The following is a 13,165-nucleotide window of genomic DNA, read 5'->3' as shown; positions in this document are numbered from 1 at the left end:
GCCCAGAGGCTAACAGGAAAGGCCAGGTTTTTATAGTTTTACAAAATCTTAAGTGTGGGTAAATTGGCCTAGAGAGACAGGGCCACCATGTTTTCTCCCCAAGGTCCCAAGGAAAGGGGATTTGGAGTGTCTGGTTGTGGACTGATTCAACAGGACTGGCAAATTCTGCTTGGAGTAAATGATTCTGTAGGTTATCTCAATAAAACTAGATTTATAGACCCATTTATAGACCCATTCCATTAACCTTCTATTTCCTTTTCCAGAGCTTTAAGAAAGCCAAAGCATAATTAGGTTGATAACCAAGTAATCAATTCAGGATGGAAATTTTATTCACAGGATTTTATTTTATAATGTCACAATATTTCCAGATCTATGTGGCGGAGATCTGAACCCAGAGGCCTGTCACTATGTTCCCATATGTAGACAGAATAGCTACCTACAATGTCATTAAACACTGTAATCTTATACAGTGTTAACCTATTTGGGACTAAGCCTCATTAAAATGAATAGGATTAGACACAGACTCTGCTATAATTAACATATTGTCTTGTCAAACCCAGAAAAAGATGAGCTATATTTTTGCTGTCTCATCTTTTTCTATGCCCAGACTGCTCATCTCTTTGATAGTTAGCCAGTAACATTAGTTGATAGATAGTGATCCTTATTTGTGTCATTCTCCAGGCATCTAAGCTAGAATGTCCAATTTCTTGTTTTAAAGTAATTTAGCCTAGTGCTGCTCGGGCTGCCTGCGCTCTGGTGTGACAGAGTCTGACATGTTCTCCCTTGAGATGTGTTCAGTTAACTAAATAGCTGAAAAAAAGAAGTCTTCCCACTCCTTAGTAGCCTGCAAGATTTCTCCCCTCCCCCATCACTGAGTTATTCAACCTGGAAGCTAGAATTTTATATATACAAGTCTTATCAATCCTATTATTCCAGGATATATTAACGTTATTTTTTAAAAAAAAATCCTCTTATTTTTGTACGTTTCCACAAGGCTAAGTAATACATACAGTAGTATTATTTCAGCTACTGTATGTCTGGTAGTTAAAGCCCAGGAACTAAATTCACTTTTGTTTTAGTATTGTCTTCACAAATGCTTATGGTGATTCCACAAAATAAAGGTTTAGCTTCATTGTTAGCTTCACTAACAGCTACATGAAATATGATGAAGTGAAGTGTTGAATATTTACATAATGTTTATATAAAGCATTTATAACTAGTGTATGTTAAATGATTTCTTCCCAATTTAGGGACCAGAATAAATACAAAGATGCAGCAAATTTACTGAATGATGCCCTGGCCATTCGTGAAAAGACCTTAGGCAAAGATCATCCCGCGGTCTGTATATTCATTTTAATGTTAAACTTGAGAGGAAGGTTTTAAAGTTTACTGTTAAACATAATTGAAGTTAGAGAACCTTCAATTGTTTTGAATTTGTAATAACTGAATACAAATCTTTTTAGCTTTATTTATTTACTTTCTTGATACATGCATCAAGTGTACAGTATATTCCTCTGCTGAAACTGATATTGTCTATAATTGTATTTCTTGAAGTATACTAAAATATAAGTATGTGAGCTATTTAACTTAATCATTTCAGCAGGTGTAGTAGTTGATCTAGTAGTGTTTGGTTTTTCTTGCAGGTTGCAGCAACTTTAAATAATCTTGCTGTACTTTATGGGAAAAGAGGAAAATACAAGGAAGCTGAACCTTTATGCAAGAGGGCTTTGGAAATCAGAGAAAAGGTAACATTTATCTAGCTTTGGGTGGTGTAGAAAAATAATTCCTAAAATTGTAATAATAATAACTTGCCACATACTTTTACCAAATAACCCAATAATTACAAATGAAGCCAGTAAAATTAGCTTAGAATCCAATAAACAAATATTAATATAAACCAGAATACCATTACATTTAAAATATTGCCCTCAGTTATTTTTGTTGAAGCTATCTTACATTTATAATATTGGCAGTACAGGTAGTCCTTAACGTACAACTGAAATGGAGCTGTCCATTATGTTTGTACGTTATGACAGTCATAAAGTGGGTCATCCACATGACTGATCAGATTTTGCCATCTTTTTTGTAATGCTAGTTAAGTAAACACTGTGGTTGTTAAATGAACCAACTATTTCCTATGTCCGGTTTTGTCGAAAACCAGAAGTAAATACCAATTTTGGGCAAAAATATCATAAACTATGGTTATGTGACTGCAGGATCCTGCAAACTGCCATGTAGGCCAGTTCCCAAATTATCTAATGGGTGGTGGGTGGTGGGGTGGCTGTTGGAGCTTCAGAACTGAGTTGTAGGTATCCTGGAGAGGTCTGTCAGAATTTAAAAGTTGCTAAGCAACCAGTGGTACATTGAGGACTACTTATATGTATGCAGACTAGAGAAGAAAACTATGTATGAAGTTAGGACTTTTTTTGTTATAAATATTTGGTGCAATACGGATATATGGCAGTTTGTTATTACAGAGCATTAAAATATTTGTAATAGGACAGGAATGGTTGTTAACAAGGAAGATTGTATAAACCTTTTTGCAAGTAGTTTTGTAAGATAATCTGCATACCAAAACACCCCAGTGAAAGCATTAGCTAAAACATTTTTAAAAAAATAGTTGTTACATGAATATTTTTTTCATTCTAAGGGAAACTTCCTTAATCACAGAATTTCTAATTTAAAAAGAAAAAGATTGGGAAGTGTTTCCACTTTGCTAGCTAAAATCTGAGAGCATGAGAGCAAAAGGGGATTCTGAAGAAAGCAGTAAGAATGCCATGATGGACACTGGGAAGTTGAGCAATAGGGGACAAAGATAATTTCCTACAGGGTTTTTTCTATCAACATGATGGAGTAAAGAAATTAATGAAGTTGGAGAGGTATAAATAAATGAGAAGAAAGTCTGAAGAAATAATGTGAAATTATATAACCAGGGATTTTCAATACTTTAAATGTGCGCATGTTAGATTTAAACTAATATGATTGGCATATCACAACAAAACAATTGCCCAGTCCTTTGTTTACTGAAAATACTCTAGATTAAACCCTTCAGAGACTACAGGTAGTCCTTAAAACAGTTTATTTAGTGACTGTTCAAAGTTACAGTGACACTGAAAAAAGTGACTTATGACTATTTTCAACTGTTGCAGCATTCCCATTTGATGGCGTTGTCATGTGATCAGAATTCAGACGCTTGGCAACTGACTCATATTTATGATGGTTGCAGTAGCCTGGGATCATGTGATTACCTTTTGTAACCTTCTGGCAAGCAAAGTCAGTGGGGAAGCCATATCAACTTAACAACTGTGTCACTACCTTAACAACTGCAGTGATTCACTTAACAACTGTGGCAAGAAAGGTCATAAAATTGGGCAAAATTCATTTAACAACTGTTTCAATTGTGGTCATAGGTCAAGGACTACCTGTAGTTATTAACTCTTAAATAACTCTTGTGTTCTAAGAAAGATAGTATTCCCCAAACAACCCATAATTGTGCTAGAAAATTTGCTTTGGCCTTCCAATATGTTTTTGTAAATAGAATCAATGGAAGAATCATTTATGATACTTTCTTTTCTCATCCAAAATGCCAACCTTACCAGGTAGATCAGACAGGAGACATGACCATAATTCTACTTTATTGTAAAGCTACATTATTAGAATCTTGCAAATCTGAAAGTAAAAATCTGCTGTTTCCTTTACAAACCAAGAAACTAGGGAGGGGCCTTATGAGCCTCTTGCTCTGCCCACTATCCAGCTGAGAGCTATGCCTTCTCTTATTTAATTATTCCCATGCAGCTTTTCTTCACCCCATCTCCAAACGTCTTTCCCACGTAATTATACAAAACTTCCAAGTAAAGACACTGGTTATTAGAGCTGTCCACACTTGTTTAACTGTAAGCAATTCTGTAAAGTTATACCTGAAAACTTTAAAGCATTTTAACAAGAAAATCATAAATCGTTAACAACTGCATTGCATGTAAATAAATCCTGTTAATGTTGATTGACAAATTTTGGACTTGGGATATAATTAAGTGGTTAATTTCAGAGAAAGATAGTTTGCAATATTTTTATATGACTTATTTATAATATTAAAAATAAAATTCATTGTAATAAATTCATTATAAGAATATAAGAAACATAAGAAAAATTAGAGAAGTAAATGTGATAGCAGTAATTCAATCAGCCATTAACTGATAAAAAATTAAAACATGTAGGTCCGCTGACGAAAGAGTATAAAGATTATCTCCATACCTCAATCAAATGGATACTGTAGTAATCGTATCTGAGAAAGAAAAGTATTAATGTGAAATTCCTCTTTATTTCTAGGTGCTGGGAAAAGACCATCCAGATGTTGCCAAACAGTTAAATAATCTGGCATTACTATGTCAGAACCAGGGAAAATATGAAGAAGTAGAATACTATTATCAGCGAGCACTTGAGATCTACCAAACAAAACTGGGGCCAGATGATCCAAATGTAGCAAAAACAAAGAATAATTTGGTATGTTTGTATAGGAGTATAAAAAGCAGAGAAGCAACCCATTGTGGTTCTCCCTTGCTGAATATCTTAAACTGATTTCAAAACACTGTGTCTTAGCTGCTGGTTCGTCCTACAAATGCTTACACAAGTGATAATACTGATATTTAAATTTAAAATATGCTAAAGTAATGGTTTCTCTCTTCAGGCATCCTGCTATTTGAAACAAGGGAAATTTAAGCAAGCAGAAACTTTGTACAAAGAGATTCTTACTCGTGCCCATGAAAGAGAATTTGGCTCTGTGGATGGTAAATGTTTATATTATGAAAAAAATGTTAGACGTGGAGATTTTTCCCCCCAAATGATATGGTGTATGGCATGTTACATATTTAAAAATAACACAAATTTTAGACATATTAAAAGTGTTTATTTCTATGTTCTGCAGATCTGGGCACAGTTATTTTTTCAAGTGATACATATTTTAAATTGTACTTGGAGGCATACCCAACCCCCACTTTAAATTGAGCAGATTTCTCTTCCCCCCCCCAATATATTACTAAAACTCTCATGTCTGCAACCATTAACCGGACATAACAGTACCCCATAGAGCAAAAAATTTTCAACCAGGATATTTCAAATAGGCTCACTTACAGAATGCGTTCAAAATCCAGGAGCCATGACTCTTGTTGAACTGAAATTTGGCTAATTTTATAAAACATTTTATGTCTTATTTTATTTGTATTATAAAACATAATATAAAATGTCTTAAAACATTTTCCGTGGTCAACTCAAGTTTGACTGTGCTATAGAGTTCAACATGGGCTACTTTTGAGACAGGTACATTTCTGAATATCTTCCTGAAGCTTTAACAACATTTCTAGTACGTTAGAAGCTCTGCCATTGTTGAATGCATTGAGGAGTCTAGTAAGGAAATAGCTCTAACATGATGACTCAGGAGGTCACGGGTTGTTTCAGTGCATAATGAATAAGGGATGGAAGAATCATTTTTTAAAGCAAAACATTCAAATGACATTGGTTACAATTATCTGTCTGCTTTTAGGCCTCTTTTCATAAATAATAGAATTCTTCACAGTGTCGTAAAATATAGTACTAATAAAAATAAGTCAGCTGAGCGTTGTTTTACACAAAAAATACAGATTGTATATAGTAATTATAGTGTACTGGCTTCATTGCACTAAATCGGTTATGTCAACAAGGATGTGTAAGTTGTCAGAAATACTGTGATAAATGAAAAACTTCATATGCTTTAGCAGACAGCAGTGTTCTCTCAGCCTACTATTTGAAGGCTGGTTGAGATCAGAGCTACTTTAAATAGAACAATTTTTTCCACAGCTTCTAGTAAGCTAGATGCATTTTGACACAGTGGGATGAGATAACTTTCTATGGCATTCACCTTATTTTAAAAAAATTAGATTCTTTACAATAATAGAAGTACAAGCTACAAGTTAACATTGACCAAGATGTTTTAGAAACTAGCAGAGTCTAGGATAGATTTTTCTATATATTTATAAAATGCTTCCTTAACCATTATTCTGGAATGTGTGGTAATTTTATTTCACAATTCAATATTTTACATAGATGAAAACAAACCGATCTGGATGCATGCTGAGGAGAGAGAAGAATGCAAAGTAAGGAATTAAAGAACAGAAATGTATTTATAAGCAAATATGTTGTTAATTTATATTCCACTTTTCTGCTGCTTAATATATTATTCTCACTTTAGGGAAAACAAAAAGATGGCACTACATTTGGTGAATACGGAGGCTGGTACAAAGCTTGCAAAGTTGACAGGTAGGTGTATTTTCCCCAAAACATTTCTAGCATTTGGCTGTGGCCAGTGCTATGAATTCTGAAATGAAAAGAAATCATAGTGGGTAAAAAAGCCTATATCATTTTTTTAAAATTGTGTCATAGTATCAGAGTCTCTGCTTTCTAATGTGATATTTTTTTCATTTAAAAGAGGAGATATGAACTTTCTAGTTTGCAAACTGTTTTTCTGTTTAATTCTTCGGGATCAGTGACAAGAACACTAACTTTCACAATCTCCTGCTTGTCTATTGCACTTGATGCTTGTGGTGTGATATCAGTGGACTAAACGTATTTTACCCCTGCTAGATAGGCCTATGTCTTATTTCTAAACATTCAACATTCTTCAAAACGTTGGAGGGGATGTATAAGAAAATGATCATTTTACCAAAGCTACAGGTAGTCCTCAAGATACCACTGTAATGAAGCTTGCCCATTATGGTTGCAAGTAGTGATGGCTATTAAGCGAGACAGCCTCGCTTAACGACTCCCCCACCTCCCTGATTTTCCTTGAAGCAGCTGTTAAATGAATGTGTGGAATGTTAAGTGAAGCACAGGGTGCTTCAGGTGTGGGGGAGGCCCTTGGAGGCCTAGCACAGGCCCAGGCCCATGTCTCCCCCACCTCCCAAGCCCCCCCATGCTCTGCTTTCCAGCCCTTAGGTCTCCACTGGCCTTTTCCTCCCCCCCTCTCCCCCCAGTCTCCGCAGGTCTTTCCCTCCCCCTGGTCCCCACAGGTCTTAGCATGGATGCCTACCTCACCAGGCCCCACATACTCCTCCTCACTTACCTTTTGAAACTCTATGCATGGTGGTGAGGTTGCCTAGGTGATGAGGCTGCCTCCTGGAAGCAGCTGTCATTTTTAACACCGCCCCCCCCCCAATTCTTTGCTGGTACATCAGAATGGTAGCTGCTTCCATGAAGCTACCATGGAGCCCGGGGACAAACCACTTTGCTTTGCTTCTAGAGGTGCAGAAAGTTTCTGCCGTATTGTGCAGACCGCTTAAGGCAGCAAAACAGAGTGATTTTTCCTGGGCCGCATGGTGGCCTCATAAAAGTAGCCGCCAATTTTCCAAACTAGAAATTTAATGGGGCCTATCAGATCAATAGCTATTTTAAAACTATAGAGGTTACAATTATTCAGGAAACCTGTTGTTAACAATGTGCAAATTTGTTCATTCCAAAATGAGTAGTTCCAGAGAACTGTGCAACATTTTGTTCCCCCTAGGCCAGCCTCTTCTTGGAAAGTGGAAGAGGTTGCAGGTTTGGGCAGTTAATTCTTGAAACCAGAAGCATTTGAAGTGTTTCCAGTGTTCTTGATCAAAAAAGGCTGTTCCATCTGTAATGTTTTCTGTAAAATTATCTCAAACTATTTTCAGTTCAGAGGATTTATTTCCAGAAACCATAAAAAACCATCCACCAGAACAGTAGAGAAAAATCTTAAATATTCTCAAGAATATTCCTGAGTTGCCTGAATAAACTGTTTTGCAAAGCCCTCTGCAGAACCTAGCTACAGAGTGTTGCTCTGCCAAGGGTTTGATTGATGAAGCTAATGGATTTACTATAGGGATTAAAAGCATTTTGTGGCCTAAAGTGGTTATACTGGACAAGCAGCATAACCACTGGCCCTTGAGAGAAAGAGCTTCAAAGGGAGTAGCACTTCGTATATTTGTGTTGTTGCTATTGCTCTTTGTTTCTAATAATTCCTATTTTTAATATTGATATGGCATTGAACTTGTAAAATGTTATTAAGAGGTGGTTTTACTTTTATTGGAATAAAAATGTTCACACTTGCTGTAAGAGACATGCAGCAAAGAATGATAAATCAATGCAGAGTATTATATATGATATTTTTATGCAGTTTTTCTTTTTTTTAAAAACTGAACAAAGTTGATAAATGAAAATTGATAATACAATTTGTATGTTTTAAAGCTATTCCTTTAGAACTAGTGTAGCTATAAAATGGATTAAAATAACTATGAAAACAGTTTATGCCCTTTGCAAGTATATTCTCCGAAATCACTTATAATATTAAAACTGATTTCTGCATGAACATAGCAAACGAGTATTTAAATTCTATGCAGTTAGGAAATAAATGCCCATTACTTTATTAACTAGGCTTAAGATGAGCATTGGCTTTTAATCTTCCACTGCAGTCTTAAGCAGGATTGCTGCAATAACATGTAGTTGTGGACTGCTGTCAGAAAATAATTTTGATTTTTAATTAACAGTCCAACAGTTACAACTACTTTAAAGAACCTTGGAGCACTTTACAGACGTCAAGGCAAATTTGAGGCTGCTGAAACACTGGAAGAGGCAGCAATGAGGTCCCGTAAACAGGCGAGTACTATTACACAAAAAGGTTCTTCAAAATGTTTAAAGTGTTTAATATAAATTTAGGAACAATGGATGATATGTATTCCTTTATTGCATGAAATACTAAAAAGGCCAAACCAACAGGTTCAAGGATATCTTTGCAGCAAAATGCACCACTGACTACATCAGGAAATAGCAATTCCAAGCACTCTTAAAAGTCATTGACCCCAAGTCTGTGCCCAGTACAAGAATCCACTGCTAGCATCTTTGACAAATGACCATTCAGTATCTGTCTAAGCACCTCTGTTTAATCAGTGACGCATAGGAGCACAGTTTGCATACATAGGAGCTTAGCAGGCCGACCATAAAGGAGTCCTTTTTACATTTTTAAATGAATACCAGTCTCCAAATCAATAAACAAAGATCACTAGAGAATGTAGCAGTGCATAGAAAACAAGGACAAATGATCAGTGATAGCACCAAAGTAAAAAACGTGCAAGAGCTATCCAGAAAACTTGCTTTTCAGATGCATCCAGAAAGCCTAAAAGAAACGGCAGCATATCAAGGTGATCTGCATAGATTTGGGAGACAAATTTGAACGATGTTGATAATGGTTAGCTTTATTCAGCTATTGTCCTTTTGTCTTGCTGATTATGGAGGTTTCAAACTATCTTTGAAAAAGACAGTTACTGCATATAGAAAGGTATCCTGTATTCCAGCATTGACAAGAAAACCAAAAACTTGTATGGAGTGCACACACACCTAACCAGCAAAACAGACAGACAATTCATGGCATGATGATTTTGGCTGGGGAAGAAAGGGCCTCCAGCCTGAGCACCAGTTTCATGCTCTGTACACTGTTGCTTGTTCTTTGAGTACATGATGCCTCAGCACAAGCCCAACCTGTTTGTGACCCAGTTGGGTTAGGGCCTGGAGTCCAGCAACACTGTTACTGGCCATACATGTTGAAGGTAGGCCATGTGGATGAATCTTGTTCTAATGTATATTCTGCAGGGACTAGGTAAGCCCATGTGGACTCTGTTGAAGTATGATGCTTATTTAGTGACTTGCTCAAAGACTGAGGACTCCTGGGTGAGCCATCCATTGTGCATTCAGTGTGATCGAAAGAGACACAATCAAACCTCTGCTCCAGTGTCAAGCCCTAACAAGTTGAACAAGATCAAGGAAGCAAATTTTAGTAAAGGATATTTAGTACTATTCTGGGGGTAAATACAGAATCTTGGAAACTATAAAAAGATTTTCTTCATTTATTGTGAGTTTTAGGCGGACTCTCTGAATGATTCGATTCGAAAAGCTGCTCACTAATGTTTGTTTTGTCTTTCTTTGTTGTAACAGGGACTTGACAATGTTCACAAACAAAAAGTTGCTGAAGTACTTAATGATCCAGAAAGTATAGAGAGAAGGCAAAGCCGTGAGAGCCTTAATATTGATGTGGTAAAGTATGAGAGTGGACCTGATGGAGGAGAGGAAGTGAGTATGAGCTTAGAATGGAATGGGGTGAGTACAGTACACAGTGCAGTCAAGTTTTTATTCTGTTGGTGTTATAAAATATTCTTGGTTTATATTTATCTGCATAAAATCCTGCTTTTTATATTTTAAAATTAATTGGATAATACTCAAATGGGAAAAATCTAGGAATTAATATTTGGATCTTGCTGCGCATGCTTGAATGCTGATTGAATGTCCTAGTTAATATAGGGCCTAAATCAAGCTAATGGTTGGTTTTTTTAGTGGAAGCAAAGTATGACAGTCACATGCTTGTATTCTTTACTACTTAAAAAGTTTGCTGATTCAGGAAACAAACACTGCTGTAAACTCAGATGGAATGATATAAAAGAAAAAAAAACCTGGACGGTGTATTGTGAAAACAAAGTGAAAAAAACTTTTGCATAAATGAAATCCACTTTTTTTCCACAGAGGTAGTCCTCATTTAACAAACATTCATTCATGGTGCTAAATAACTGGTTTGGTCATGTGATTAAAATTTGGGTGCTTGGCAACTTGGCTGTACTTATGATTGCATAGGTTCTTCAACTCCTCTCACTTTCCCATCCCCCGATCTGTTATTTGTCTTTTTGGTCACCTTGTACAATGGACTCTTTGGTGGTGGCAGCACCAGCGATGGTGGTGATAGTGGTGGAACTAAAATAGGCCCAGCCAGCCACACCCAAGTCTACTTATGCCATTCCTCAGATAGGACTCACTGTTGCCTAAATTATGCACAGCGTTCTTATAATGCTTTGGAAGACCTCAGAATACTTTTGAAGCATTGTGAGATTTAGAGAATGAGACGAGTGGCCTCAGGAAGAAGGTCTGGCATAGTCAGCAGCTGCCTCACCTACAGCCAGGTTGGGCATGCCTCATCAGCGGGAAGAAGATGGTAAAGATCAGCTGGGTGTGGTAGCACTTGCAGAGTGTAGGGCAGTGGTGATGACTGGGACTTTGTGCTGTGGCTGTAGTTGGCTGCAGGGTAAGGCTCTGTGTTGCTGAGGTTGAAGAAGGGTTCCAGGGGGCAGTGATGGCTGGCTAAGACTGCTGAAGGCCTTGGGCCTCTTATTTCAGCCCCACTGTTGCTGCTGCCGCCAAGGATAACTGCTGTGCAGAGTGGCCAAAGGCAGAGATGGAAAGGAGATAGGAAGGTGGGAATGCTGAAGAGGAGGCTCCCGTAACTTACCGGGGCTCAGGACAGGGAAAGATCAAGCCAGGAATGGCTTGGATGTAAGTGGGTCCTTGCTTATTCACCAGTGAGATGCAATTAACAATTGCAGTGAAGACTGCCAGGATTGCTGTTGCTAAGTGATGTGGTCACTTAGCATTGTACTTTATAATTGCATCTCTTAAAGACAGAAATTCCAGTCCCAATTAACCATCGTAAGTCAAAGACCACCTATATGCTGTGAGCTGTGCTGCAGAATCTACTTCTGTATTCAACATTTCTGAAAGTTCATGGCGCTAGAAATGCAAAAATAAAATCTGACTCTTACAGCTGGCTAAATTACTGCTTCCAAACATCAGGGAAGTCTGTTGTATTTTTAGAAAAAATGTTGTTGTTTTTTATTTCATGCCATCTGCTCCCATCTGCAAAAAGTGTGCCATAAAATTAAAACAAAAAGCACTTTCTAAAGCCAGCATTGATTGAACCTGTTTTTCTATTTGTCTGGTAACTTTATCATTGTTATAATGATTCTCGCTTATTGTAGCAGCAAATAGTTTTCTAGCTTTGATTTGTAACTGAATACCCTGAGCAGATACAATTATTGTTCACGATAAGCGCATCATGATAATTTTGTTTTTATAATACATTGGAAACCAATAGCAATTCATCTTGCATTGGGAAGTGTAGATTAGTTTCAATACTGGGATATTTTTCAGAGATGTCTTCTATTGCTCTTAAATCTTGCTTGGATTTTAGAGGTTGTGTGGTTGTACAGTATTCTGTTGCTTTCTTCGACTTTTTTCCTGCTCGTCTTTGACTTTCTTTGTCTTTCTTTCTGATTTAGTATTAACAGTGCTAAGACAGTCAATCAGCATATAATAGAAACACCATTACCTTATTATTCTTTAATTTATCCTGTTGGAATTAGAACTGTGTACTGTACTCTTCCCTGATTTTTTTTCCCCTCTGCTTGGCATGCCTTCAGTTTTCAAGTGCAGGAAGATGAATTTTTTTCCATGTGTTTTACTTTTTATTAAGATATATGCAGATTTGCAATTGATAACGCATTCAAAGAAATAAACAGTATTTCTTGGTCACAAATAGTCCATATTTTAAAATATTCTGATCAATAAATGACTTTCTTTAAAATGGAAATATCTGCTTTGAATAATATGTGGTCTTTGGTTTTGTTTTTTTAATTTATTCCATTTATATCCCGCCCTTCTCCGAAGACTCAGGGCGGCTTACAAGCTTAGCAGTAGCCTTCATTCTATGTATATGCCTACTTATTAGGGCTTTCACACACACCCCAAGCGGCATTATTACAAAGTCAGCTTAATTGCCCCCAACAATCTGGGTCCTCATTTTACCTACCTCGGAAGGATGGAAGGCTACCTTGAGCCTGGTGGGATGCGAACCTGCACTAATTGCAGGCAGCTGGTGTTACTTAAGGAGGCATTAGCCCACTGCTCCACCAAGGCTCTTTTGAGTAAACTAGATTTAAATCATGTCAAAAGCAGCTGTAATTTAAACATATCCATCATATTCTTATAAAACGCTGCTAAATTTGAGATTCTTCTATAAGAATATTAATCATTTTGTATTGTTTAAAATGTTATCTTTGCCTGAAAAGTCATCTTTACAATAATTCTAGCAGTTTGTGATACTGAAATAATTATTTGGACAGAAATTTAATACAATAGGGATTTTCAACCTCTCTCTTTTGCATTCCCAACTCACTTTAATATCTCACTAAACCTCTCCAAAGGGACTTTGTCTTTTTTAAAAATAATTTTATTAAAAGTTTTAATTACAATAATAAAAGATAATGCAAACTAAGAATGAAAAAAGTGCAAGAAAACAAAACAGAAA

The 13,165-nt window shown here is 36.6% G+C and overlaps 1 protein-coding gene across 6 annotated transcripts in view; it reads left to right on the top strand.

Moving 5' to 3' along the window:
- KLC1 (kinesin light chain 1) overlaps nucleotides 1-13,165 on the top strand; it is a 47,286-nt gene that overhangs the window by 12,936 nt on the left and 21,185 nt on the right. For 4 of the 6 annotated variants that reach the window (XM_083360162.1, XM_083360161.1, XM_083360159.1 and 1 more), the window contains 8 exons: nucleotides 1,251-1,338; nucleotides 1,644-1,745; nucleotides 4,327-4,500; nucleotides 4,685-4,784; nucleotides 6,076-6,125; nucleotides 6,221-6,288; nucleotides 8,532-8,640; nucleotides 9,973-10,134. In XM_083360162.1, coding sequence (XP_083216288.1) covers nucleotides 1,251-1,338; nucleotides 1,644-1,745; nucleotides 4,327-4,500; nucleotides 4,685-4,784; nucleotides 6,076-6,125; nucleotides 6,221-6,288; nucleotides 8,532-8,640; nucleotides 9,973-10,134 — 853 coding nt within the window. The remainder of the gene's footprint in view (nucleotides 1-1,250; nucleotides 1,339-1,643; nucleotides 1,746-4,326; nucleotides 4,501-4,684; nucleotides 4,785-6,075; nucleotides 6,126-6,220; nucleotides 6,289-8,531; nucleotides 8,641-9,972; nucleotides 10,135-13,165) is intronic. The other 2 variants (XM_083360163.1, XM_083360160.1) reach the window with 1 other exon arrangement.

The sequence above is a fragment of the Vipera ursinii genome, assembly GCF_947247035.1.
Source record: "Vipera ursinii genome assembly, chromosome: 1".
NCBI classification, from domain to species: Eukaryota; Metazoa; Chordata; class Lepidosauria; order Squamata; family Viperidae; genus Vipera; species Vipera ursinii.
This window is presented reverse-complemented; position numbering and strand designations above follow the sequence as displayed.